General features: G+C 47.0%; 1 protein-coding gene across 1 annotated transcript; it reads left to right on the forward strand.

The window, feature by feature from the left end:
• Positions 1-373: 373 nt before the first annotated feature.
• Abhd5 (abhydrolase domain containing 5, lysophosphatidic acid acyltransferase) lies at positions 374-27,571 on the forward strand. Its single transcript, XM_038323330.2, has 7 exons — positions 374-494; positions 10,664-10,749; positions 13,510-13,882; positions 20,295-20,449; positions 23,838-23,949; positions 26,549-26,735; positions 27,218-27,571. Exons 1-7 carry the CDS (start codon positions 451-453, stop codon positions 27,305-27,307), a joined length of 1,047 nt encoding a protein of 348 aa, XP_038179258.1. The 5' UTR covers positions 374-450; the 3' UTR covers positions 27,308-27,571.

The raw sequence follows: 27,571 nt of genomic DNA on the forward strand, positions 1-27,571 counted from the left end.
GCCGTAGCACGCCCACCTCTGCCGTGTGTCGCAGACCCAGGCTCTCTCAGGCTGGGGGTTCACTTCAGGCCCCTTGGCTGCCGACTGCTTGCCTAGCGCTCCGCCCGGGACCGTCCATCCAGGAGGAATGATGCATTAATGGTCGTGACGCAGAAGAACGACCACCGAACTGGCCCGGGCGCGTCTCCCGCAGCGCCGGGTTGACCTTCCCGGTGAGCGAGCCAGCCGCCCCGAGGCGGGCGAGCGGCGCATGCGCACGCGGGAGGCCCGGCAGCCGGGAAGCTAAGCGAGCCGTGGCGCGGCCGCGCCCTCGAAGCGTCCTAGCCTGTGGACGACGCATGCGCGGGCGGCGCGGTCTTAAGGGCGGCCGCGGCCCGGGGCCGCCCAGTCGGCCTGTCAGCCGGCTTCGAAGTGTGCTCCTGCGCTTGCGCGGCGGCGGTGCCGAAAGCGATGGCGGCGGAGGAGGAGGTGGACTCGGCGGACACCGGTGGAGGGTGAGGATCGCCCGGGACTGGGGGACGACGTGGTTTGGGGGCGCCCCGAGGACGAGTCACCGCTCCGGCATCCGTCGGACGCGGGCGCCACCCTTCCCGGTCCGTCGGGGCTGAAGGCCGCGGGGCTGCGGGGACAGCGGCGGTGGGGACGCCCGGCCCCGGCGACCCCGATCGGCGACCCCGCCCGCCTCGAGCGCGCGGAGATCGGAACCCCGCGCTGGCACCCGGCGACCTCCCCTGGACTCGGGGAACCGGGGGTCGCTGGGGTGGGGAGTGGGCTTGTGGCCCCGGAAAGCGTCGGGCTTCCGGGAACCTCACCGGGAGGTTGACAGTCAGCTGTGCGAGAGCGCGTCCCTGCGTGGTCGCCTTGCGCTCGCCCGCGTCACGCCTCCCCGGAGCCTGGTGCGCCCCTGTTACCGGGCAGGCAGGCGGTCAGGCTTTGCTAGACAAGCCGGCCCCAGCAAACTTTTCGGCAGCAAACTTTGTGGGAGTTGCAGGTCAGATGCCCAATAGGAAGCCCTTACATGTTTTGGTTTTGTTTGAAACTGTGTTTGTAGCCCTGACTGGCCTGGACATCTATGTAGACAAGGCTAGCTTCAAATCTGCAGAGATCTTACCCTTTTGCCTTGGCTGCTCAGTGCTGGAGTCAGGTGTGAGGCACCACACCCCACTTTTTGGTAGACTCATTTTAAGTTATTCTTATCTTTCATATATGTCATGCCATGTGAGTAGAGTAGTAATTGTTGGAAAAGTTAAACTACTGTGAAGATTATTGCATTGATTCTCAGAAGTCTGCTTTTTTTGTATGGACAGAATTATACATGTCTCCCTTATAGATATGATGATAGTTCCACTTCAGGTATTTGGAGACGTTTGCATAGGGAAGATAGGTTATATGGTGCTATGAAAGCAAATACTTTGGAAAGATGTTAGGGAAGGAATATTTTGAGATATGAGGAACCACATTCTCCTAGTTTTTCTCAAGTGATAGCAAGTTGGGCTCACAGTTTTTGGTTTGTGGTTGAGCTTCCTAGTTACGTTGGCATGAAACACGAGTGTCACGTGGTACAGCTAGAACCGGGCAGCTTGTGTTCCTATCAGATCTGTCAGGACGTGTTTTGGCTCTGAGACTACCAGCTTGTGGACCTTTTTGGTCTTGATGGCGTGAGGCTCAGGAATCCAGAGCACAAGAATGAGAGCGACTTTTGGCTTGGGTGATGGCTGGAGGCCATTGAGGGTAAGACCAGCCACGATCCCTAGACAGAGGTAGCCCTCCCTGGTATATTCTTGGCAGGACATCTGAGCAGTCCTGAGTATCTACACGAAGGCGGCCTTCTGAACTGTAGCAAGCAAGCACAGAGTAGGCTAAGTTCCTGCTGGGCGTTTTCCCCCAGTGCAGTCATAATAATCCTAGTACCCCGTGTGCTAGCTCTGACTACTCCCATTTTCGTCTGGAACTGCCCCTGCCAATTAGTAGAACTAATTGAAACCTACGCCTTTAGGTCTCTGCATTTTGTCTTAAGGCCTTTTCCTTACAGTTCTGCTGCTTCTCGATTGGATGAGGGCTCACGGGGTATTTGCCTACTGTTCGAGTCAAGTTCCTCAAGACATCTGGACTTAGACGGCACCGTAATTTGGCTCTGATCTGAGTGTCCTAAGGGGCTTCCCATGTTGAAGTTAACAAGATGATAGTGCATAGAGGCAAGGCTTTGGGAGGGATTAGGACGAGATCGTCCGTAGGATGGAGTTGCGGTGACTAGATCCCTGTGGTTCATGAAAGAGGAGGCGAGATCAGCATATGTGCCAACTGTGTGTTCTCAGCTCCCTGTGTCTTGCCATGTGCCTGCCACCCTGGGATTTTATGAGAAGTCCTGCACTAGAACTAACCCCTCTGTTTCTTTCCTCCAGACTGTGACCAAAACACCTTGTTTCTTGGTAACTTGTTAGTACAGATGGGGAGATGACATTAATAAAGCAAGCAGATACAAAGCAGTCGCCTCACGCAGAGACAAGCATACTGGGAAGCTTTCAAAATCTAGTCCTTTTCAGTCGCAATACAGTTGAGGAAGCCAAGTATAGTGAGAACAGGGTAGATTTCTGCGTATTGCTGTAATGATGTCCCAGAGAATTAAGTGCTGGTTGAGTTCAGGAGAAAGCTATCATGAACTATGCCACTGCAGAATAGATCATAAAATAGGTGGCTTGCAGGGCCTTCTAGAGTTGGTGTGTACTGGCAGACCTTTGCCGACTTCAGGAATTTTTATAGCGCCAGCGTCCTGAAGCCAGCCATTGCGAGAGTATTAACGCCATGGCGTCATCACATGCTGTTAAATAAGATAGGATTGCTCCCTCATTGCCTGGGTTGACTTGTCAGCATCCTGCTGGGTGTATGTTCAAGTCTGTGTATAGTCCTGTGCTTTGGAGATTCAAGCGTGAGCATCTTTATCTTCCCTCCTAAAGAACTGCCAAGGTCTTTATCTTCCCTTCTAAAGAACTGCCTACTGCTCTGTAATCTTTGCCCATGACTTCTTCAAAATTATGAAACTCCACAATGCCAGTACTTAACTGACCCGGGTCTTACACCCAACCCCCCACCCCCCCACCCCCCCACCCCCCCACCCCCCCCCCCCCACACACACACAAGCACACACGCCAGCACACACTGGCCTCAAGACCTCATGTGAGCACTGTCCCACTGAGCTACATCCTCCAGCCCTCTTGAGCACTATAGAGAAACTCTAATTAGACAGCTAACTCTACTAACATTTTTTTTTTTTTTTTTGGTTTTTCGAGACAGGGTTTCTCTGCAGCTTTTTTAGAGCCTGGCCTGGAACTAGCTCTTGTAGACCAGGCTGGCCTCGAACTCACAGAGATCCTCCTGCCTCTGCCTCCCGAGTGCTGGGATTAAAGGCGTGCGCCACCACCGCCCGGCTAACTCTCCTAACATTTTAACTGAGACCAGCAGTTACTTTTATTAGGGTCTGTTTTTTTTTAAACTATCTTCTAAATACAATAATTTCCTAAGAGTTTATTACCTTTTTATGTTTTATATGTGCACAGTTCTTGAACTGTCTTGTCTCTGAAGGACGGAGGTCTCACTCTCTTCTGTACTGCAGTGTTACCAATGTTTGCCAGCTGTTTGTGTCTAGTTTTTCAAGTGTGCGATGTCTAGACATAGCCTTGTTTGTGTCTCCTTCCTTTAAATGGTTCAAGTGCACAGTCTCCTTCCTGCTCTCCGATTTTTTAAGACAGTTTCAGTCTTCTGGTTGTCTGCACTCTTAACTGACCTCTAATTAGCAAACCTGCCCCTTTATTGTCTCTGGATAACAAATCAATTATCAAGTCCCCACAGAGCCTAACAACCTGCCTGCCCATCATTGTCCCACTACTATCCGGGAGCCACCTAGTTCAAAACCTTCACATTCTTTCCTTGGACTTTTGCAAACTATTCCGTGTGGCTCCCATTCTGGTTTGGAATCTTATTTCCTTTCTCTGCACTCTTCCCATGCTTCCTAAACATGTCTCCTGCTTTCTGTCATTCTTCGTGGTTCATTTCACATCATTTTCTGTAACCTTCTTTCTCTAAGGTCATGGTATTTTGTGTGTTTGTGTGACGCATGCATATTGTATGTGTTGCATGTGGAAACCAGATGAGGACATGGGGTGTCAGTCACTCTCCGCCTTATTTCCGAGAGACAGTGTCTCACTGAACCAGAAGCTTGCTGTTTTGGCCAGTCTAGCTCCTGGGATCTGCTCCCCGTGTTGGGTTATAGGCACGCTAGGCGGTGTTTCCCTACATGGGTGCTAGGATCTGGACTTGTGTCCTTTGCTTGCACAGGAAGTAATTTTACCAAACCACCAAACATCTCCCCAGCGCCCATGGGAAGATCTTTAAAGACGAGGTCTTACTGTTGTGACCTTCAACTTTTGAGTTTTCTGCCTTTATTTCCCAAATGCCAGGATTGCAGGCCCATACCCACCACACTCAGCTCTAAAGTTTCTTTGTCTCACTTAAATACTGTTATTAATTGACTTATTTATATACTTATTTTGTCAGCTTAGAGAAAGGCTTTTGTCCTACTCAAATGTTTGACAGAGTCCAAAAGGGCTTTATAAATCATAATCTTCAATAATTTCTTACTAAGCCTTTAGCTATTGTAAACTTAGCTGACACAAACACAGAGCTTACAAACCTGGAAGTTAATTACTCTTGTTTATTTTCCTAAGATATTCAGAAATTCTTGTATACGAGAAGAACAACAATTAGAATCATACACTTCAATTTTCCTGGGATGTTGGAAACAGGATTCTATTTCTTGACCTTAGATGAACCAACCCAGACCTGTCTGTCCCTCCACTCCAAAGTGCCAGTCACAGACCAGCAAATGCAGATGTCAACTGGGGCCAAAAAAGATTATAAAATCAGGATGGGCCATACATTCAAAACAATGCTCAACGGTATGTTTCTGCACTCAAAAGTGTGACCCATACTATTATAACACCTGTTTTCAAACATTGTTGCTTTCTAAAATAGCCTTGACTAAGTGTTAAATTTTTAGTTATACTTAATGATCACCTGATTGTGAGTTACAAAAAAATGTGCAAAGATAATTTTATTAGAAGTAATTATTAACTTTGAGACCTAGGACTTTTAGTTTTTATTGTCTTCACTGTCTGATGGATAAGCTTATTTTATAACTGACTTAAACATTTCTTCGACTTGTTAAGTAGCAAGTATGAGCATTCACATGTAACGGCTTCAAGTGTGTCCAACATGAGGGATCTGACTCTCCTTCTGAGTGGTTGTTGACTGCATTAGGGAAGGTAGGAAATGCTGTAGGAAGGATGGGCGTATGTGCACACGTGTGTGTGCGTGTGCGTGCACATATGTGCGTGCTTGTGGGTATGTAAATTCTTGGTTTTACAAGAGAGGGTATTTCTGTGTAGACTAGGCTGGTCTCAAAATCTTAATTGTTGGTTCTGCTTCAGCCTCCTGAGTGCTTGCATTATAGTTTGGAGTCACACCACTCAGCTTTCAAAATATTCTGAATTAACAGTTAGGTCTATCAGAGGGCACATGCTCTCGTAGATATGACGGTCAGTGATCACGTGAACTGTTTTGGTATTGTGTATCTAAAAATGTTATGTTCATCATTTAAGTTGTACTTGAATGTGGCATATTCTCTTTCACAAGAATGGGATTTGAAAATTCTGTTTCCAAGAAAGGAGGCCTTAAGTTATATTGCAGTTCCAATGTGGAAGTTTTAAATTCTTCTTTGAATTATTTCAGAGGAATCTATTTATTGCCTCTAATTCATTTATTTGTTGAAGAAAGGAAAGCTTCATGGTTTATTTAAGGCAGAATTCTGTGCTTGGATTACAGAGGAAGAGTGAGCACACTCTCCCCTCTTGATTACACCAGCAGAGGGGTGGAGGCGATTCTGAGCCACACTGTAACACAACGAAACCCTTCTTACTTATGACCTAATTAGAAATGTTACGTTAAGTGGCCAGAAGATTGTGTGGAAATTGGCCAGACATCTGTATATTTTCTTCAGAATACTTTGAAACCTCTTCCACCATTTCACAATATTTAGATTGTGCAATTCAGGTTTAGTAACACTATAGATAGATATAGTCAAATGCCTCAGAGAGCAAAACAGGAACTACCAGGAACTTAAATGTTCATGACATGAGGTGTAAGTACATTGTTAGTGATAGTTGCAAAGGATTAGGTGGAAGGTTCAGGGAAGATTCAGAATACTTAAAATCATATTTTTTTGGCAAATATACTCTGTCAATGACAACCTCTTGGCTTTCCTGAGAGTTAGCACTTTTAGTATGGACACCTCAAGCCATTCTAATTGGTTTGTTTGTTTCCACTCCAGTGGTTATAGATCTAGATCAAGAATCTTCTATTTTCTTTTTTAAATCAGATGCTCCAGGGCTTGTATGTCCTGCCTTACCCACAAACTCAGTGCCTAGGTCATAGGGCTTTTGTAGAAAACCTTCTGGCTCAGGCTGGTATGCCAAGCCTCCCTCGGCTGTCTGTGTTTCCTTTGGAGACGTTAGTCTTTTCAGTGAAGGGCTTTTCTTCCCATTGCAGTTGATTCTTCCACCTCTTCTAGAATCAGGCTTGACCGTGGCTAATACGGCTTATTGATTATTGCTTAGATAGTTCATTCATTTCTGTTTTACAAAACGTATAGATAGATATCTCTGAATGCTGGTCTACAGCTTTACTGTGTGCATTTTTGCCTTGAATATGTGACCTCAGAAGAGTGACTGAATCTAACAGCCTTAGATCCATTGCCCACATGCCGTGCCAGACAACCCAGTAGGAAAGCACAGCCTCTTTGGAGATGTGGTTAAGTTACTCTGCAGACAGGAGAGAAGCCTGGCCAGGGAGTGGCAGAGAGAGCAGGAGAGGCTGACGGTCAGACCACGGCTTTCACTCTGCTGCTGTCTGCGGGGGCTGCTGTGTATGAGGTGCTTGATCTACAGGTGCAGTCCCCTTCGGCAGATCCGTACCATTCATCTGATTAAAGCGTAGGCTTAGGAAAATGCTATCTTCACAGTTCTATTAGGGATAAAAATATGTGGAGTTTTCCCACTTCAAATATTACATAGAACAAACTCATTTGTGAAAACTGGCCTTATATTGATGAAAAGATAGCCATGAAAATATGAGAATTGGTGCCCCTTAATTTTTCATATAACCCACTAGGCTTACAAACACTAAATTGAACTAATAATGACTGAAGCAAATACTGCATTTGTATTTTCTTTTTTTTTTTGTTTGTTTGTTTGTTTTTCAAGACAGGGTTTCCCTGTACTTTCTAGAGCCTGTCCTGGAACTAGCTCTTGTAGACTAGGCTGGCCTCGAACTCAGAGATCCGCCTGCCTCTGCCTCCCGAGTGCTGGGATTAAAGGCGTGTGCCACCACCGCCCGGCTGCATTTGTATTTTCTTTGACCCAACGTGTGTGTGTCATTTGGAGCAAGTAGATTATAGATTACATCAGGTTTTTTTGTATTGATCTTTGATTGTCTCTGGCAAAGAACTGTACTATATGATCTGAAGGATATTTGTTTAAGTAGTGAGATGAGATTCAATTATAATAAGTTCCTGTTCATAATTTTGTGATCAAATAGAAACAAGCAGGCACGAGTTTCCGTTTAATGGTAGTAAACAAGCAAAACCACACTACCCTCTTTTTGAAAATTAAAAAAAATTATTGATAAATTAAAAAATAAATTGCTGAAGTAACTTTCCTTGGTGAGTTTGCAGATACACTCAGCAGTGGACACCTTAGGCTTACACCTCGGCAGTTGGTAAGGTGCTAGTGTGAACACCTTAGGCTTACACCTCGGCAGTTGGTAAGGTGCTAGTGTGAACACCTTAGGCTTACACCTCGGCAGTTGGTAAGGTGCTAGTGTGAACACCTTAGGCTTACACCTCGGCAGTTGGTAAGGTGCTAGTGTGAACACCTTAGGCTTACACCTCGGCAGTTGGTAAGGTGCTAGTGTGAACACCTTAGGCTTACACCTTGGCAGTTGGTAAGGTGCAGCACGGTGAGGGCACCTGCAGTCTTCCTGTCCTGTCTTGTCATTGCACAGTGTGAGACTGGTGTTTTAGTGAAGGCCTTTATATGTCTAACTATCAGCTATGAAAAGCTGGCCAGATGGATCTGCTAATATTTTTATATTGATTCTTTCTATTTGTGTACACACACACAGAGCTACTGAACCTACTAGGAAAGTCGATCTAAAGACTGAGACGAGAAGAAAGTTAACTGTAACTATAAAGGGATAGATAGAGAGCATAGGTGTTAGGTCGTCGTCCTCCTCCCGTCTCCGCTTGGGCTACATGCTGATGACTCTATCTTGGATTTCTCCTTTGCCTCAACTTTCCGTTATATTTTGTTTGGAAGTTCCAGGTCCTTGCCCTGCCCACGTACCTTGTTGCTGTAGAAACTGAGGTTCACTATGTGCCCGTTGCTGATCGAGAGAACCCAGTCTGCCTTTGCTCATCACACGCTAGTTAGGCTGCTGATGTCACAGTTCTCAAGGGCTCACGTGACCCCCAGCTGGTGTATTTAGCATTAGCTATGAAGGTCAGCTGTGAGACAGACTCAACTTTTGGTGTGTTCACCACGCAGTAGGTGATAAACATGTAAATGAACAGCTAGTGACTGCAGCATCTGCAGCAGGGACCACGCCTTTGCACCCTAACATCTGCAGCAGGGACCACGTCTTTGCACCCTAGCATCTGCAGCAGGGACCACGTCTTTGCACCCTAGCATCAGGAACAGTGTTTCGGGAAAGTGAGGCATCAGGACCAAGGGAAGAGCTGGGTAAACCGTAGACACGCGGTAGTAGATGAGGCAAAGCAGGAGAAAAGCTGGGAAGGAGCAGACTGGATAGGACCAGAAGAGCGGGCCACCTGTGAACAATAGCCAATTTCTCAGGCATTTTGAGGGAGGTATTCTCTCCTGTGGACCACAGGGATTTGGGGGCCTTTCAGAATTGAACTCAGAGATCTACTTCTGTTAACGAGCTGTGTATGCTCTATCCTGGTGTTAACTGAATGTCAGCTTCCACACCTGTGAACTAGGCCTAACTTGGACCAGACTACCTAGATTGTTAGAGACCTAATCATTCACCAGATATTAGTTCCTGAATGCCTGTTACATATAAATTATTTTATAGGAAAAGAAATGTTGTAGGAAGAGTGTATGAGGTTTAGAAGAAGCTAGAGGCCGGATCTTCCCTCCCCGAATTAGCCTAATTCTCTACTCACACCAATCTTTTGTTTCTCTTAATGCTTGTTTTATTCTGTTTAAGGTAAAGAGAGTCAAACCCAGGGCCTCCAGAATGCTTGACTAATGATTATTACAAACTGTGCCCTTGTGTATGTTTGTGTGTGTTTTGTGTCCCCGTGCGTACTGTGTCCCCGTGTGTATTGTGTCCCTGTGTTTGTGTATTGTGTCCCCGTGCGTACTCTGTCCCCGTGCGTACTCTGTCCCCGTGCGTACTGTGTCCCCGTGTGTACTGTGTCCCCGTGTGTACTGTGTCCCCGTGTGTACTGTGTCCCCGTGCGTACTGTGTCCCCGTGTGTATTGTGTCCCTGTGTTTGTGTATTGTGTCCCCGTGCGTACTCTGTCCCCGTGCGTACTCTGTCCCCGTGCGTACTGTGTCCCCGTGTGTACTGTGTTCCCGTGTGTGTCCAGTGTGTTGGCAGAGGTGATAGTGGTAACTGGAGGCAAAGCCCTGGGAATCTTCATTGTACCTTCTGACCACTGATCAGATTCAGCTTGTTTCCGTTTTAAATATTCTTTGGCTAAATCTTCATGTCTGTATTCCTCTTGCCAATGTTTTGGTTCAAGCCCCTAACTTTCTTCTAGAATTGATCCCTTTCTCAGGTCCATCTTTCTTCCATCAGGAATGTCTCATACACTATAGAATCCTCGCCTTAGATGGCTGCTAAACTCTGTGTTGCATCAAATTACTGCAGTAAGGTTTTGGTGTGCTGCCAGGCCTGCGGTTGAGGTCCTCCCACCTCGTGGTCCTTTGTAGCGTCCCTCCGCTGTTACCTCAGCCCTGTCCTCCTTGTTCTCCTGGTGCCATGTTCAGACAGGTGCGGTCTTCTTACCTGCTGCTTATTGGCGGCAAGGCTGCTCTGTCATTAACAGTGAACCAACTGCTCTAGGCAGGCTGAGCACAGGCCACCAGCCCTGTGCACTTTCTTGTGATGTCTGAAGCTTTTCTTTTTTCTATTTTTAGTTTAATAAGAATTCTTAATAAGTTTCTTTTCACTTTAAGCTACTGTTGGGGTGAGGAGACCTATTCACGTGTAGTCTTTAGCTTTTCTACACTTGTATCCTGTAGAGACTGCCTCACTTTGGGAGTGGGGTCCCCCTCTTCTTCCCGCCCTCCCTTACCCCCTTCACAATTATTGGAATTCGAATATCCTCAGAGATAAGGTGGACTTGGTTACTGCCCTGTAGGTGCCCAGAGCCTATCCCACTGACTTGTGGGACTTGGAGCTTGCCCTCCCCAGGGGTGGGGGAGGCTGGGGTGTGGGGCTCCTCCGGGCTCTGTTTTTCAGGGTACTGAGGGTGACAAGAACGTGGCCTCACCTATTTGCATTTTGCTTTTGGTGCTCTAGGTCAGGATGGCTAACAGGGTGGCTTCCTGCCTGGTGTCCTACGTCCACATCACACCTTAAAGAAGCTGAAGAGAAAATGCTAAAATGTAAGGTTTTCCTCTCGTAAGTTACATGAACTGTTTACTTAAATATATCTGATATATTGCGTTGTCCTGAAACTGAGATTCTGCGGTGTGTTAACTGCTGACGAAAGACCCCTTACTCTTCTGTGCCCACAAGTGGCACAGTGTCTTAGGGGGCAGTGATTATCAGGCTTTTGGGTCTTAGATCCCTATTAAACCCTTAAAATAGTAAGAATCCCAAGGACCATTATTTATTGATTATATTTATCAATATTTATTAGTAGAATTAAATTTAAATTGAACATATTTAACATGTTAATTTTTTAAAATAATAGTAATAAACCATTCCATGTTAAAATAATGTTTGAAAAACATTGCCTGCTTGCTAAGAGCTATAGTTAGAGGAGTAACATTGTGTCCACGAGTACAGGTCTCTCCAATGAGCCGGACTCTCTTATCTGTTTTTTGCGCACTCACTTGTCATGTGACCTGGGGGAAAACAACATTTCAATAAAGAATGAGGGTAGGCGGGGCGTGGTGGTGCCATCTTTAATCCCAGCCCACAGGAGGTAGAGGCAGATGAATAAACTCTGTGAGTTTGAGGCCTGTCCCTCAGTATGGGACAACACAACACAACAGCAACAACACGACAACAACAACAAAAGGACGAGTGTAGAAGGGCGGGCAGGGTCTAGAGAGCCGGCTCAGCGGTTGAGAGCGCGTGCTGTTTTTGCAGAGGGCCAGAGTTCAGTTTCAGAGCTCATGCCTGGTGCTGAACCACCTGTAACTCCAGCTCCAGGGGATCTGATGCCGCCGCGGGCACTGCGCTCACACACACATACACAGCATTAAAAAACAAAATGTTTTTAAAAGAATGGCAAATAAAACTTTATCATTAGAGTTAAAAAGTTCTAATATCCTCAGAACCTCTGGGAGACCCTCCTGATATGCCCACACTATATACTTGAGAGCAGAGTCCTAGCGCTCCAGAGTCTGATCAGTGAAACACTCTAGACTGCAACCAAGAACTTGGCCCAGACCCGCCGTGACTTGTGCCAGCTCTTGGGCAGCTCACCTTGCTCAGCCTCCTGTCCCTTAGCTGCGCCATGAGAGGTGGGGCGCCCTTCGCCTCGCTTCTGCCTTTCATTCTTTACGTCCACCTTAGTATTGGCTCAGGTCCTTTGCTCTTCTTAGGAGCACCAAAATCGGTCCAGACTTATGGTATTTACGGTACAATTTTGTGCTGCTGATAGAGTCTACAGGGGTGGGTAAAGCTAGGGCTTCCTGCTGTGATTTGTTACATCTCTGCTGCTGCCTGTCTACACCTGATTCTACCGTCTTTACCATCAGTGAGTTTTCTTGTTTGTACACCTGGCAATTGCAGAGTAAGTGATCATAACTGGTTAGTCTTAGGAATGGGTAGTTAGCGCTGTTATATGGGTTTTAACACAAAAATGTTAAATACTTAGATAATGTTGCTCTATACAAGACTAGCAGAATTTTTGTTGTGGTTTATCAAAATAAACTTTCGCTTTTTTATTTGTTTGTTTTTCAAGACAGGGTTTCTCTGTGTAGTTCTGACTGTCCTGGAACTCACTTTGTAGACTGGGCTGACCTTGAATTTATAGAGATCCACCTGCCTCTGCCTCCCAAGTGCTGGGATTAAAGGTGTGCACCACTAATACCCAGTAAATAAAAAACTCTTGCTAGGAGATTTATTAAAAATGCTAGACTCTTAACGTATATGTGGATGTCTGAGAATCGGCCCTGCTCTGATGTCAGACCTGAAGTAAGTGACTGAACACTGGGATGAGCTCCCTACTTGATGTTACAAACAATTTTTATGGGACATCTCAGGCCCATTTCAAAAAGCTGAAGAGATTTGGCTTGTTGAAAATTCTGTAAGTAAGGGCATTTTCCCCAGTTAAAGCAGGGCATCTATTAAATCCCTAACTGCATGATGCCTTTCTCTTTCCTGCCTTCACGAATACAAAACCTAAAGTTAGTTCTTTGACAAAGGGAGGAAATATGTGGCTGTCCATAGTTTGTCTGCTGCATATGTATATAAACAGATGATGATATTCCTAGAGTGTAGCTATTTAGTTGATAATATTAGCAACTTTAGTTTTCTCTTTGGTCAATTTGAGAGGTTTAAAGTATTTAGTTTTATGTAACTTAAACTCAAGGGTTTTGACCTATAAAACTGTATTTTTATTTTCTGGGCAGTTGCCTGAACCCAGGTTGCCTCATGCTGAGGTGTTCTTGGCATGCCTGCCCTGTGGTCCCTCTTTTCTACTATGCTTTAAGTGACCTAACTCATCAGTATGTGTTTAGTGCAGACATAGTGAGTCCTTTCCCAAGTTCCTGGTGACTTTCCATGGTCCTTTCAGTCTCAAACGCTAATCTTTCAAGTGCTCTACAAATTCAAGCTGGTATTCTTTTGTTACTTTCTGCAAAGCAGAGACCTTAACATAATGGGTTCAGGGACCACTAAGTTCTTCCCCAGTTCCAGGCATGTAATGCCTTCATACACTAGAATGTAGAGAGGTCAGGAGGTCATATGACTTGCCAGAGACTTTAACCGCAGATACTTGAGGCTTGTCTAAGGTAAGTCTTCCCACATAGTTTCAGACATGGTCATTTGGATCTGCTTGCTTTAATCGGGTGCATACTCTTTCAGGGCTGATATAGTGAAAGCTGACATGGTGTGACTGTTGTTCCCCGTGTTCGCTCTGGGAGTACGCAGCAGCCGTGGACTGAGCAGAGCACTCTCTGTTTCTCCAGGTGTCCCTTGCACTTACAAGAAGGAGCCCGTCCGCATATCCAACGGGAACAGGATCTGGACCCTAATGTTCTCTCACGAAGTTTCTGATAAGACCCCGCTTGTTCTCCTTCATGGTTTCGGAGGAGGTCTTGGACTTTGGGCCCTGAATTTTGAAGATCTAAGCACCGATAGGCCTGTCTATGCCTTTGACCTGTTAGGCTTTGGCAGAAGTAGCAGGCCTACGTTTAACAGTGACGCAGAAGAAGTGGAGAATCAGTTTGTGGAATCCATTGAAGAGTGGAGGTGCGCCCTCGGGTTGGACAAAATGATCTTGCTTGGACACAACCTGGGAGGGTTCTTGGCTGCTGCTTACTCTCTGCAATACCCATCAAGGTGAGTGTCCACAGCAGAGCAGACTGGCCCGTCCTGCTAGTCACTGTTAGTCTTTCAGGGTAGACATTCTCTTAACAGACCCTATAGATGGATGACCACAACTGAAATCAGAGTGGTAGCCAGTGTTGTAGCAAAAAGGATGAAATCAGAGTTTTCTATCACATGTACTATATGTTGTTAAGCTTGACAAAGGACATTATATCTGTTATTCATAATTATACAAAATCTGATCTGTAAGTTCTTTTGAGACAGGGTCTTATTGTGTATATCTGACTACCCTGGGACTCACTATATAGACCGGGGTGACCTCCAATTCACAGAGATCGACCTGCCTCTTCATCCCTAGTGTTGGAATTAAAGGTGTGTGCCACAACGCCTGGTCTGATTACCAAGGTGATATTGCTTATTTTTACTATAACAATTAAACCTTTGGATCCAGAAGGCTTTTCCAGACCTTTTGCTGAGTTACAGTTATAATGGGAAGCAGGCTATATCTGTGCAGCTGAGCAAATCGTGTGAGCTCTCAACTTGGGTTTCCTTCATAGTGTACCTCTTATGGTTTTTGACTATAGCATTCCCTAAACCTTGTCGTCACAGAGCTTTTAAAGAAATAATTAGAGACCGGATCCTGCTGGATGCTAGACTGACCTCTAACTACTGTGTAGTCCACGCTGACCTCAACCTTCAAACTGAAGCCTTTTTCCTGCCTAAGTTGTGGGATTGTAGACTTACCCCACCGTGCTCAGCCAGAACTGTTTTCTGGTCCTTGAATTAGTGGGTGTTTTGCTTTAGAATCTTTCTACTTTTTACCCCACTGTTCCCTATAATATTGGTGCTCTAGCAGAGGTCACATCTCAGTCTGAAGAAAATGAGAGGAAAACTTAGCTCCATTTTGAGCCTTCTTTGAACAGAAGAGAATATCAGTGTTTTTGTGTTGCCAGTGAGTTCTTCCACTGGACTGTGTTTTAAATCTAGAATCAAAGTGGTCATGGACATTGAGGGTTGTGTGTGAGGCATGGGATGGTCATTTTCAGAGAGTCTGTACCCATCCATGGGCCACTCAGTTTCACAGCTGCAGGCATGGAGTCTGTTCAGTGTTGGGCACGTGGTACAGTTTTCTGTGGTTTGCCCCACCCCAGTTCCTTTTCACCATAGATTTGGTGTGCGAACTTTGTTCCTAAATTCTTTTTTTTTTTTTGCCTAAATTCTTTATATGCTTAAAAGATACAGTCTTGTCAGCCAGAATACCTGTTCATTAAAAACAAACAAACAAACAAAAAACCCATCACACTTCCTTTTCTTAGTGGGCGTTTTAAGGCCAGCCAGTATTTGAGTGTATTTTGCTCATGGTAACAGAAACTTAATGATATTTGTGAGGAATAAAGGAAGACATATTTAAGACAACAGCTGTTTGTGGCATCTCTGGAGCTATGACAAAAGGCTGTGGGCTGGACTCTCATCAACGCTACATTGTAACCCTCAATCCTTCCTAGCTGACTGCTGAGTAGCAGAGCTGGTGACATTTCCATTTATAGCCATGAGCTGCTCTGAAGAAGCAGAACTTGGTGAATGCTTTAAAAACATCCATGGAGAGAATCACAACTGATCTCTCCTAGAGCTGACTGCATTTCAGAGAGTGTGTTAGTGATGTTTGCGCTGAGCACTGTGGGAACCAAAACCACTGAGTAGTGGTCCTAAGTGTAGCCTGTTTGAATTTCTCCTCTTAGTGTTAGAAGATGGCTCTAGGATTGGACAGCCAAGACTGGATTCCTTTTTCTTTCTTTCTTTCTTTCAAGACTTATTTTATATTATTTGAGTTTGATTTTGTTTTGAGATATATAGTCCTGGCTATCCTGAAATTAGCTGCATAAACCAAGCTGGCCTTGAACTCAGAGATCTGCCTGCCTCTGCTTCCCGCGTGTTGGAATCAAAGTTGTGTGCCACCATGCCTGGCTTAATTGTCTTTTTGTTTTGTTTTGGTTTGGTTTGGTTGGTTTGGTTTGGTTTTTTGGTTTTTTAAAAAATATTTATTTATTTATTATGTATACATTATTCTGTCTGTGTATATGTCTGCAGGCCAGAAGAGGGAACCAGACCTCATTACAGATGGTTGTGAGCCACCATGTGGTTGCCGGGAATTGAACTCAGGACCTTTGGAAGAGCAGACAATGCTCTTAACCTCTGAGTCATCTCCGTCTCTCCAGCCCTGTCTTTTTTTTTTTTGCTCATACTTTTGACTTCATAACATTTGTTAGACATGGGTGAATTTCAAAGTAACAGTGGATTTCCAGACATCCCAGCCATCATGAGGAAGTGTCATAGCGAGTGGGGTTTACCATTTGATGTTTCTAGATGTGGGGCTGCCTCCTGTGTCACCTCGAGTGTTTCTAACACAGACTGTGTGTACACTGTCAACTTTGGTGGTAGTTTTGAGTCACAGCTGCATTTTCCCCGATGCTATTATCATCCCTACCCAAAGAAAGGCTTCAAAATTCATCATACCTTGTTGGAATGTCGGGTATATGCCCAGCTGTGCAGTGCGCAGGAGGGCATGTGACTCAGGGCTACGTGTACATGAGTTTTATCAGAACGGTGTTTTAAACACCCGTACAGTGGCTCGACCCCCGAGATGAGTGCTGCGGGCGGGAGGTAGACCGTGCTCTGAGAACCCGGTCTGGTCTCCTGTCCAGTGATGGTCTAAAGAAATATTTCCTGAGCTGAGGTCTGAAAGAGGCATGCTGGGTGGCGGGAGACAGCTCCAGAGGAAGGGTACAGCCGTCTCGGTTCATCTCAGTCTTTCAACTATAGCGTGATGAGTGGAGATGCCGCCGGGAATTTCACTAGTAGATTAATGTGCCTCTTTCTCTCAACTGTTCAGATTTCCCTTTGCAAAGAAATATCTGTTACTGGTATTTGCTGCACAGTAAGAAAGGCTGTGATGGAGGCTTAGAAGGTTGTGCGGTACGATGTACCGTAGCGCAAACTGCAGTCCCAGCACCCGGGGACAGAGGCCGGGAGCGCAGAACTTGGAGGCCACTCTGGAGCACAATGAGATCTCGTCTAAGAGGCAGAGAGACACGAACTGGTAGAGCCGCCCAGATCACAGCAGCAGCTAGAACTGTCTCCACCAGTGTTGTCCTGAGCTCCTCCTCTTGCCTGACCGCTTCCTGACAGTGCAGACCTGGGCTGAGAAACTTCCTGGTTCCTCGTGAGAAGAAAAGTTCTTGCACTTGACCTGGAGCTGAACGTGCTTTGGTGTTTTCAGGTCCTCCCTTTCTCCCAGTGGTGTGGTGCTAACAGGAAATACCCCGGCTACCTCTGGTCTGAGAAAGCCCCTTTGTGTAGACTGGAATTCCTTCTGGTTATCTCGTTTGCTCCTTTCCTTGTTTCAAGGAAGCCCTGTAGATTTCCTGGTGCACCTTAGTTCTGGGACTGATTGTTCTGGTTGTGATTCTAGCTGGGCGCTGACTGCATCTATAAGACTCAGGTGTACAGAGTCATGTGCTATTTAGACAGAATACCACCCGCCCAGTATGTTACTGCAGATGTGACCCATTGCTTTGCCCTTAAAGGTGTGAGCTATTTATGGGCTGTAGACTCAAACTGCTGACCACCATTGAGAAGTGTGTCCTTTTGTTTCAGAACGGATGGGCTGTCCCCTTCTTCCCATTCTTCCCATTCCGTGTTTTCCTGTAGTTTAATTTCTAGTTGTTGAGGAAGGTGTCTGCTAGGATGTCTCAGGTGTGCTCTCTCCTCAGACTCATTCATTACCCTACCTGTGAGCTGACAGCCCTGTCAGGATGGGGCTGGTACCCTGTCTCATGTCTGTAATTTTAGCTCTCAGGAGGCAGAGAGCGGGGAGGAGCTATACAAATCCGCCACTGGTCCAGGTTAGAAAGCATCTCCAAAAGGTAATATATAAAACAAAAATGTAAAAATCCTCCAGTTATCCTCTGTGGGAATACACTTTGCCATGACAGCTTCTCTACTGGATACTTACCGCGGCAGCCACCAAGGGCGATGCTTTGTGTGCTCTGTTGTATTCAAAAGACTTACAATGAAAAACAAGGAAATTATTTTGTGAGATCTTTTGCATGTAGCTAAAGTGGATGCAATCTAACTACATTTCTGATGTTAGAGGCTTTAAAACTTTATTTTTAAACTTTTTTCTATAAGTGTTGTAAAGAATTTGTGTGGGGAGGATAATGCTCATGCTGGTTATATTTTTCAATTCCAAATAATACATCTTATCAAAAATAAAACAACATTTCTGGCCCTCTGTAATATCAGAACCAACAGCAGTATAATCTGGGGCCATCTTGGGACCACAACATTCCACACTTGTCTAAGATGGTACCGTGAACCAAAACAAAGCCTGCAGGCCTTACTGAGAACTGCCACCTTCACCACGCTGGGTCCTGAAGACAGGCTTGAACAATCCTCGGTCAATTGTACTGCCTTTCAAAAACAAGCAAATAAAGATTCGTCACCCTGGTTTATATACTTTGCACAATGTATTAAGCTGGCATTTTCCAGAGGATATTTTTGTTGTTGTTGTTTGTTTTTCGAGACAGGGTTTCTCTGCAGCTTTAGAGCCTGTCCTGGAGCTAGCTCTTGTAGACCAGGCTGGTCTCGAACTCACAGAGATCTGCCTGCCTCTGCCTCCCGAGTGCTGGGATTAAAGGCGTGTGCCACCACCGCCCGGCCTCCAGAGGATATTTTGAAAATTATATTAAACAAGGCAAGCAGAGACAAATCTCTTACCTAGAGCAAGGTGAGACTTTCCCCCTTCGAGCACGGTGGGGTGTTTGGATGAAGAGCTCATTTTTTTTGTTTAGGAAGTTTGCCAGTAGTGAATACTGCCAGCTGCTTCCTGCCATGAATGCTTGCTGTTTTCATTAAGGTGGCCATTCCATTAATTCTGCTCTCAATGCTGGCATGTCTCTCCCACTCTCTGAATTTAAAGGACTCTGCCATTTTGTTTTCAGAAAAAACATGTATTTTCACTATTTTTCTCATATACTATTAAAAACTTAGACTTGAAGACACACTGGGTGTGCACAGCTGTCACGTGCCACACAATTTCTTCCATAGCCATAGTTCCACTCCACAAATGGTGGCAGGGTTATACACTTGGGAGACAGTGTTTGCATTGACTGAAGGTTGGTAAATTAAAATGTGCTGTTCTGCTGCTGTGAATACGTACGGAATGAAAGCCTGAAGGGGAGGGGTTGTCCCTGTGAGCACACTGGAGTGGGAAATGAGGGTCAGCTTATTCTGCACTAACAACCATTGCGTGCTGGTGCGGGCCCACCCTGTGTCTCCGCTTCCTTCCATCCGTGATGAGAGGTTAGACTGAGTTTTCTCTGTTCTCTGCGACTGCCCTCACATGTGCTAAACACTAAAGCAGATTTCCATGTAGGAGATAAAACCACGTGGACAGCTTTCAGTTCCTCTGCCACTGTTTCAGGTGTGGCTGGGGAGGCCGTCAGACACTGTCATCTGAGGGTTGTCTGGCCATGGGTGACTGCTGTGGGTACAGTTGGAAACGTTCCCGTGTTGGGGGTGGGGTTGTGCTTCAGGTAGTCTTTATGATGAAGAGAAGAAATTGCACCTGCCACATGGTGGCAATTCACAGTTCTTTTTCTTTATCAGGATAAGTTTCATAAGACAGAATTATACCTATTAATGTAATGAGTCTGTTTGTATGAAATTAATTGAAAGAGTTGTCTAGTAAAGAAGTTGTTTGGGGTGAATCACGGGGCGAATTATGCTAGTTTATCATGTTGCGTGGTGGAGTGACAAGCGTGCTCCTTTTGCCATACCCAGACTCCCAGACGGGAATGTCTTTGTGAGCCCAGGATGTATTATTGCCATGTTTGTGGGGAAATCCTAACTTGCCTTAAGATTTTAGAATTATTGTCCCATAAGAGATTAACCATTTTGTGAGTGTATGCTGATCTCTCATTAGTCCTGCACACCCCTCCTTTTTCTCACTCCCCCTTTCTCCTTTCCTTTTAGGAAGCACAGTTATATGTTCTACTTTGGTGTATATTTTGTTTACATATAAGCAAAGCCTTCCTTTTACCATGAGCTCCTCAAATCCTTCCCGTCTTAAGAGCTGACATAATGGGTTAGCAGTCAGTCCTCCCTTTAGAGGTCCAGTCCTCCCTTTAGAGGTCCAGTCCTCCCTTTAGGGGTCCAGTCCTCCCTTTAGGGGTGCAGTCCTCCCTTTAGGGGTGCAGTCCTCCCTTTAGGGGTGCAGTCCTCCCTTTAGGGGTGCAGTCCTCCCTTTAGGGGTGCAGTCCTCCCTTTAGGGGGTTTGGTCTACTTGAGTTTGTCCAGTTAGCTCTTTACAGGTAAAGGGTGAATTCATAAAATGAACTTTAACTTGTTTTTCTTTCCTCAACAGGGTTAGTCACCTCATTTTAGTAGAGCCGTGGGGTTTTCCTGAGCGACCAGACCTTGCTGATCAAGAGAGACCAATTCCAGTCTGGATCAGAGCCCTGGGAGCAGCCTTGACTCCCTTTAACCCCTTGGCCGGCCTCAGGATTGCAGGACCTTTTGGTGAGTGTCCATGTCCTGGGAAAGAGCCGTGTTTACAGATGAGCAGTCGAAGAGTGCCTGCTCCCCACTTAGGATTGGATGGGCCGCATCCCATTAAAGCCTTTGTCAGTTCAAAGTGCCTCCCTAACATGGCGCAGCAGCAGAAGTGTGGTACGCTACAGAGCCCTGTGTATGGCTGGTCAGGGGGTCACTGTCACTTCCTGCCATCAGCTCAGGAAATCATCAAAATTCACACTATGATTTTTCCGAAGACCCGTTCCGTCTCTCACAAATGGGGGACCGTCTGTGTTCCCTGGTTACCTTTTCTAGTCACAGATAAATCAGGGCTCTTGCTTTTCCTGACTCTTCTGTAGTAAGGGTCTGGCTGGATAATGATGAGATGAAGCCCATCACTTTCCTTGAGAGAGAGCTTTTATATTGTAAAACATTACAAGTAATTAGCAAAGCAGAGACAGGGAAGCACTGGGGACATGGTAGGTCGGTCTCAGCACCCTAAAACCCAAGCAGATGCTGTGTGGGGTACGGGCAGGAGTGAAGCATGATCACCTCTGTGGTCATTTGAGAGGCCATGGCTGCCAGTGAGAAGCCTGCAGTAGAGGCCGTGGCTGCCGTGGCTGCTGGTGAGAAGCCAGCAGTAGAGGCCGTGGCTGCCAGTGAGAAGCCTGCAGTAGAGGCTGTGGCTGCCGTGGCTGCCGGTGAGAAGCCTGCAGTAGAGGCCGTGGCTGCCGTGGCTGCTGGTGAGAAGCCAGCAGTAGAGGCCGTGGCTGCCAGTGAGAAGCCAGCAGTAGAGGCTGTGGCTGCCAGTGAGAAGCCAGCAGTAGAGGCTGTGGCTGCCGGTGAGAAGCCTGCAGTAGAGGCCATGGAGCTGATTGGTGTCACCACACTCAGGTCTCTCCTTTCCCCGCTCCTGTCCATGTGATGAAAGGTGAAATGATCCTTTGCGTGAACGTTCTGGGGACTCCTGATTATTTACTTTGAGTATTGGTGTTTAGACTCTCAGCTCTTAGCCGATAGCCACAGAAATGTCCTTCTCTCATTGACTCAGATGATGGCGATCTGAGCCTCTACTCTGTCCCCTTACAACTTGTGTAAGTTGGGAGTGCTTTTAGCTATAAATAACTAAATATCTGAAAAATGGCTTAAACCATGAGCCCTTTTATTAATTTCCCAACACGCAGTCTGGGGTGAGTGACTCTAGCACTTTCTAGCTTCCGCGATGCTGTGTTTGTTCCCGTGCCTCCAATGATGATGATGATATCAACCTGAGACAGGGTTCCACTGTGTAGCCCGACTGGCTTGGAACCGAAAATGCAGATCAAGCCAACCTCACATTCACAGCGATCACCTGTCTCTGTCTCCCTAGTCGGGGGACTAAAGGTGTGCATCCTGGCCTACGCCTGTGATCCCTTTAACAGTCTCACATGTTTCTGTGTGCATGGATGGGTGTTTTGCCTGCACTTACGTCTGTACACCATGTGTAGACCTGGTGCCCTAGGAGGCCTGAAGATGGTATCAGATTCCCTGGAACCCGAGTTGCAGATGGTTGTGCGCTACCCAGTGGGTGCTGGGAACTGAACTCAGTGCTGCTAACTGCTGAACCATATCATTGTCTCATATCTGTGTCTGGGGTTCTCTTCCCTCCCCTGTTGTTATCCAGTGACCCCATGACATGAAGCCTCATCCCATAGAGCAGCTCCTGGAACAGTGAAGGAGGCTCCACAGCCACCCTTCATTCTCTGCCTACAGAACAGGGAAGGAGGCTCCACAGCCGCCCGTGGCTCTCTGCCTACGAGAGACTCCACAGCCGCCCGTGGCTCTCTGCCCACTGCTGGTTCTTCTGCAAGGAAAGGATAAATTCTGCTCCTGAAATCAGTCTGCTCCAAAGCTCAAGGGAAGGCAGCCTTCCTTGGCCATTGCTACCTAAATCAGTACTAGGAAAGGAAGCCGTATTCCATTAGCAGGAAAGGGAGGGAGACATGGGAAGGTAGATACAGGTACGGAGTGACCGCTGCCAGGCTGCTAGATTCTGTCGCTTCTTTCCAGTCCTGGAAACCTCCTTGCCCTTTGGGTGAGAACGGTTGAGTAAGGGAGTCGTAAGAGGCCAGAGGGTTGAGCTGGTGAGCACGTCACACTTGTCACACTTTTCTGGGGCTCACTCAGGGTCACACGTGTCCAGGGCTCACTCAGGGTCACACATGTCCAGCGCTCACTCAGGTGCAATTTGTTCTCCCTCCAGTCCTCAGTCTCTCTTGAAAAACACGCCTCTCTGGATATCTGGCCGTCCTTCGGTAAGCTCCTTGGGTTCTCAGGAAATGTTAGCCGATTGCAGGGCATCACAGGCATACAAACAACAATCACGGGCAGAGGAAAGTGGGGAAAGAAATTAAAAGAATATCTTAGTGATTTTCCACATCACCAACCAAATACTTGACCAAAACAGAGGGCAGAAGATTTACATTAATCCAGTTTCAGGGGCATTCGGAGCCTCATAACTGGGAAGGAATCCACATCGTGGTGGAGGCTGATCAGCCTTCAGACCAGGAAGCATCCATTCTGGTGGCCAGCTTCCACCAGCTCGGCCCCACCTCCTCAGTGCTCTGTCCCCCTCCTAAAGCAGTGCCACCTGCTGTATAAGTTTCAAGCCTGAGCCTGTAAGGAGTGTTCAAGGTTCAAACCCCAGCAGGCAGTGAAGGGTAAGGGAAGACTTGGAGGTGTGGCGTGAAGAGCCAGTTCTGTCTTCTGCTCCTGCCTGTGCCTGGGCATGGCCGAGGTGATCCAGAAGAGGGAGAGAAGAGCCCAGCAAAGAAGAAGCATCTGCTAGAATAACGAGTGGCGAGTGATCCAGTAGAAAACAGCCAGCTCTGGAACCTACAACCACAGTTATGCCGACGAGCGGCCTCTGCTCCACCTTCTGTTCTCCTGGAGACCTTGTGCTGTCGGCACAACCAGGATCCTCGTGTCCCAAACAGAAGTTCTGAGTTTATCTTATCATAGCGGAAAAAATTATATGGCCTAGTTTGCTTGTTTAGATTCTAACATTGTCTTATTACATTGTTGTGGAGGGAAATATTGTGGTTTTACATGTCGACTACTCTGCTCAATGACTTCACTTGAAAATGCATTCTGTAGAAAGTCCTAGGAGCCCAGCATATTTGGAGCTCCTACAGCGCAGCTGCAGTCTATACGGGACCCTCCAGATCTTACTCTCCATGTCCTTGGGGACTTAGCATCTTCCAGGATGTATGCTTTGTTCCAACCTAAGATGTATATTATTTAAGAACATGAGTAGATGGGTGTACATAGCACTTACAATATAAAGAAACACTATTTTATGCTGTGAGTAAGTTAATAACGTAGTAGATATGTGTTTCTATTTTCTGTCAAATAGGGTTAAGTCTAGTGCAGCGCTTAAGGCCCGATTTCAAGCGGAAGTATGCGTCCATGTTTGAGGACGACACCGTGACCGAGTACATCTACCACTGTAACGTGCAGACCCCAAGGTAAGGCTCAGAACTCTGACTTTTGACTTTCCCCTCATCTTTATTCCTTCCTTGAAAATTCTATATCGTCTATTTGATCATAGTTACCTCTCCCACACTCCTGTCAGAATTATCCCCATTCCCTACTTAACCAGGTTTGTGTTCTTTTGTTTTAAACCCATCAAATAAAGTTGGTGCTGCTCATATATTCTTGGGTGAGTGACCCTCTGCTAGAGGGTGGCTAACCTTTGGGGAACACACCTTAAAGCAATGGGTCTTCCTGTCCCAGCGGCTGTCAGCTACCAAGAGCTCTTACCCCAGAGGTAGAACTCTCTCCTCCTGCTCCAAGCTGGGATTTTTGTGTTGTTTGAGCTTGAGCAGGTCTTGTAAATGCTGTCACAGCTGCCGTCAATTCCTGTGTGTGTGTGTGTGTGTGTGTGTGCGTGCTGTCACAACTGCTGTCAGCTCCTGTGTGTGTGTGCTGTCACAACTGCCGTCAGTTCCTATGTGTGTGTGTGTGTGTGTGCGCTTTCACAACTGCCGTCAGCTCCTGTGTGTGTGTGTGCTGTCACGACTGCCGTCAGCTCCTGTGTGTGTGTGCTGTCACAACTGCCGTCAGCTCCTGTGTGTGTGTGATGTCACAACTGCCGTCAGCTCCTGTGTGTGTGTGCTGTCACAACTGCCGTCAGTTCCTATGTGTGTGTGTGTGTGTGTGTGTGTACTGTCACAACTGCCGTCTGCTCCTGTGTGTGCTGTCACAGCTGCCGTCAATTCCTGTGTCTGTGTGTGTGTGTGTGTGTGTGTGTGTGCTGTCACAATTGCCGTCAGCTTCTATGTGCAGCTCCCCTGCTGTGTCTAGAAAACTGTAATTCTAAACTTACTGTTTGTGCTTCAAAGTTTTGTTTTTATAAGTATGTGTTTATTGGTAGTTAAATGTATTTTAAAAGACATATTTCTGCTACATAATTCTCCATCTATTCATGAAGTGGCTATAGTGTAAACATTGTGTATTATAAATAAATGGGTATTGTAAATAAATGGGCATTGTAAATAAAATACACTTCCTTCCCCTCAAAAGAGTATGGCCAATCCAAGGACGGCTTAGGTTTAGGAATCTCAAAGAAGAGGTCTAGGTTGACAGACGAAAGAATTTCACTCCAAGCTTATTTCCCAAACTGAATGTGAAGGCTCCATAACTCAGGAGGTACCCAATTTAACAAAGGCAGTGGCCTGCAGAGGTCAGAGGCCATGGTCTGCAGAGGTCAAAGGCAGTGGTCTGCAGAGGCAGTGATCTGCAGAGGCTGTGGTCTGCAGAGGCCGTGGTTTGCAGAGGTCAGAGGCAGTGGTCTGCAGAGGCTGTGGTCTGCAGAGGCCATGGTCTGCAGAGGCCGTGGTCTGCAGTGGCCGTGGTCTGCAGAGGCCGTGGTCTGCAGAGGTCAGAGGCAGTGGCCTGCAGAGGCAGTGGTCTGCAGAGGCAGTGGTCTGCAGAGGTCAGAGGCAGTGGTCTGCAGAGGTCAGAGGCAGTGGTCTGCAGAGGCCGTGGCCTGCAGAGGCAGTGGTCTGCAGAGGCGCCTCTAGAGTCTGGCAGGCTTGTGCAGGTGAAAGGCTGGGCAGCACTTTTCGGTTCACTTGGCAGTTCCCACGCATCTCTTTGGGCATCTCCTAATGTCTGCACATCAGTGTAATCAGCCTAGCTCCACTGGGTGAGGACTGAGAAAGGGGGAGTGGGGCAGCCTTCTGCTTGCTAACTTTAGGACTAGAGGCAGGGGACAATACTCAAACAAGTGCAGCGCAGCCAGAAAAAGCAAGGGGAACAAACACGTGGTTTTCTAAAACAGGGCTTTTGAGCACCAGGTGCAAGGTATCTGTAGAAAGCAAACTCTGAAGATGTGGGGTACTGGGAGGAGCCTCCGGAAGGGGCTTCCAGTTCTGTGGGTCGTGGTATGTCAGCAGTGTGGTCCCTGCTGGGCATGGGGCATGGAGTTCAGGGACATTTTGGCTTCACAGCCTGGGGTACAAGCAAACACAAGGGCTCCAGAGCTCAGGTGAAGGTTCTGACTCAGCAGTTCTGGGCTGCATCAGTGACAAAGGCTGGATTCAGTCCTAGTCTGCGTAGGCCAGGGCTGGACGCTGTAAGGCAGGGCTGCTTTAGGCAGACCTGGGGCCAGGCCAAGATGCCCACACAGCACTCCCACCCTCCCCCCCTCCCCGTGGAAACCTTTGGTGGGCGGGGCTGCAGCAATGTGGGTTAAAGCAGTTAGAGTCTGGGCCAGTAGAGGAGCTGGAGGCTGCTGAGCCTACAACATGGGCAGTTTTGTGACTGGTTGGCTGGTCGGTCCCTAGGTCTCTGTTGTCTCCGACTTGCTCAGCAGTGCAGGGACTTCCCCAGAGCATCCGTTACTCCAGCTTCAGCTCCTTATTTTGAATTAGCTACGTCACACTGCAGCTTCGTTCGTCTAATGGCTGTGGTGTGTGGATGCCCCTCATTATCTAGTAATTTGTTCAGAAGTTTAAACATTTCTCTTAAATGCTGGGAGGCCGAGTGTGAGTGTGTGCTAACTAGTGGGACTGTAGTGCAGACTCACTCCCAAGGTCATGCAGTGTGCCCCTGTCTCCACAGTGGTGAGACCGCTTTCAAAAACATGACAATTCCTTATGGGTGGGCGAAACGGCCAATGCTTCAGCGGATAGGAGACTTGCATCCTGACATTCCAGTTTCTGTGATCTTTGGCGCTCGATCCTGCATAGATGGCAACTCTGGTACCAGCATCCAGTCACTGAGACCGAAGTCCTATGTGAAGACAATAGTGAGTATGGAGCCATTGTTTCCCATGCACAGTGAAGTGTGACTCATTAACCCCGGGAGTTCCTTGTCTGTGCTCTACTCATAGCCCCTTCAGAGACCAGATGTGGCAGGGATGTGGGCGGCTTTGAGCCATGCACACTTTAATGTCCCATAGTGAATCACCTTTCTGAGGACCTTCCCGGGCTCTGTGGAGACACTGAACGTCTGGTTCTGTATTGTAGGCTAACACCCATCTCTCAACACAGTACACACAGCTGAATTGTTTAGCCCATCAGCTGAGAGTGTCTTTGTGTTAGCACTTGTGTGGTGGAGTTACTAGGACTCAGGAGATTTTCCTGTTTATCCCAAAGCCTCCAGATAGAAAACCTCAGTAGTCCACGGAGGAGTCTCTCTTATCTTTTTAAGACTCACTCTTGTTTCTGAGCGACATTGCTTACCCCTGCTGTGTCTCACTCCCTGGTCACGCCTCTCTTCCTTTCCCAGGCTATCCTGGGGGCGGGCCATTACGTGTATGCAGATCAGCCAGAAGAGTTCAACCAGAAAGTCAAGGAGATCTGCCACTTGGTGGACTGAGCCCACGGAGCCGTGGGAGTCCTGTGACTGCCGCCCCTCTTGAGCAATACCCTGCACCCACGGAAGAGCGGAAGTACAACTCAAGAACCAGGCCGTCCCCTCGGCTGGACTCTGCACTGTTGTCTTATGAAGTCACTTCCACTTTAAGCCAATTAGTGCCTTCTAGAAGGATGGCTTTCCTTTCTCCTACACAAAATGGAAGTACACAAAAGTCTTCCAATTTAATCGTAGCCTTAAATAAAGGTTATTTGTCCTTCTGATGTA

Source organism: Arvicola amphibius, chromosome 3 (assembly GCF_903992535.2).
Source record: "Arvicola amphibius chromosome 3, mArvAmp1.2, whole genome shotgun sequence".
Taxonomy (NCBI): Eukaryota; Metazoa; Chordata; class Mammalia; order Rodentia; family Cricetidae; genus Arvicola; species Arvicola amphibius.

Bases quoted from the DNA above. Each gene is read 5' to 3' on its own strand.
- Abhd5 (XM_038323330.2), top strand. From the start codon at position 451: ATGGCGGCGGAGGAGGAGGTGGACTCGGCGGACACCGGTGGAGG. The intron at 10,750-13,509 runs GTAAGGTTTTCC...CTGTTTCTCCAG, and splicing joins TGAAGAGAAAATGCTAAAAT to GTGTCCCTTGCACTTACAAG. The intron at 26,736-27,217 runs GTGAGTATGGAG...TTCCTTTCCCAG, and splicing joins AGTCCTATGTGAAGACAATA to GCTATCCTGGGGGCGGGCCA.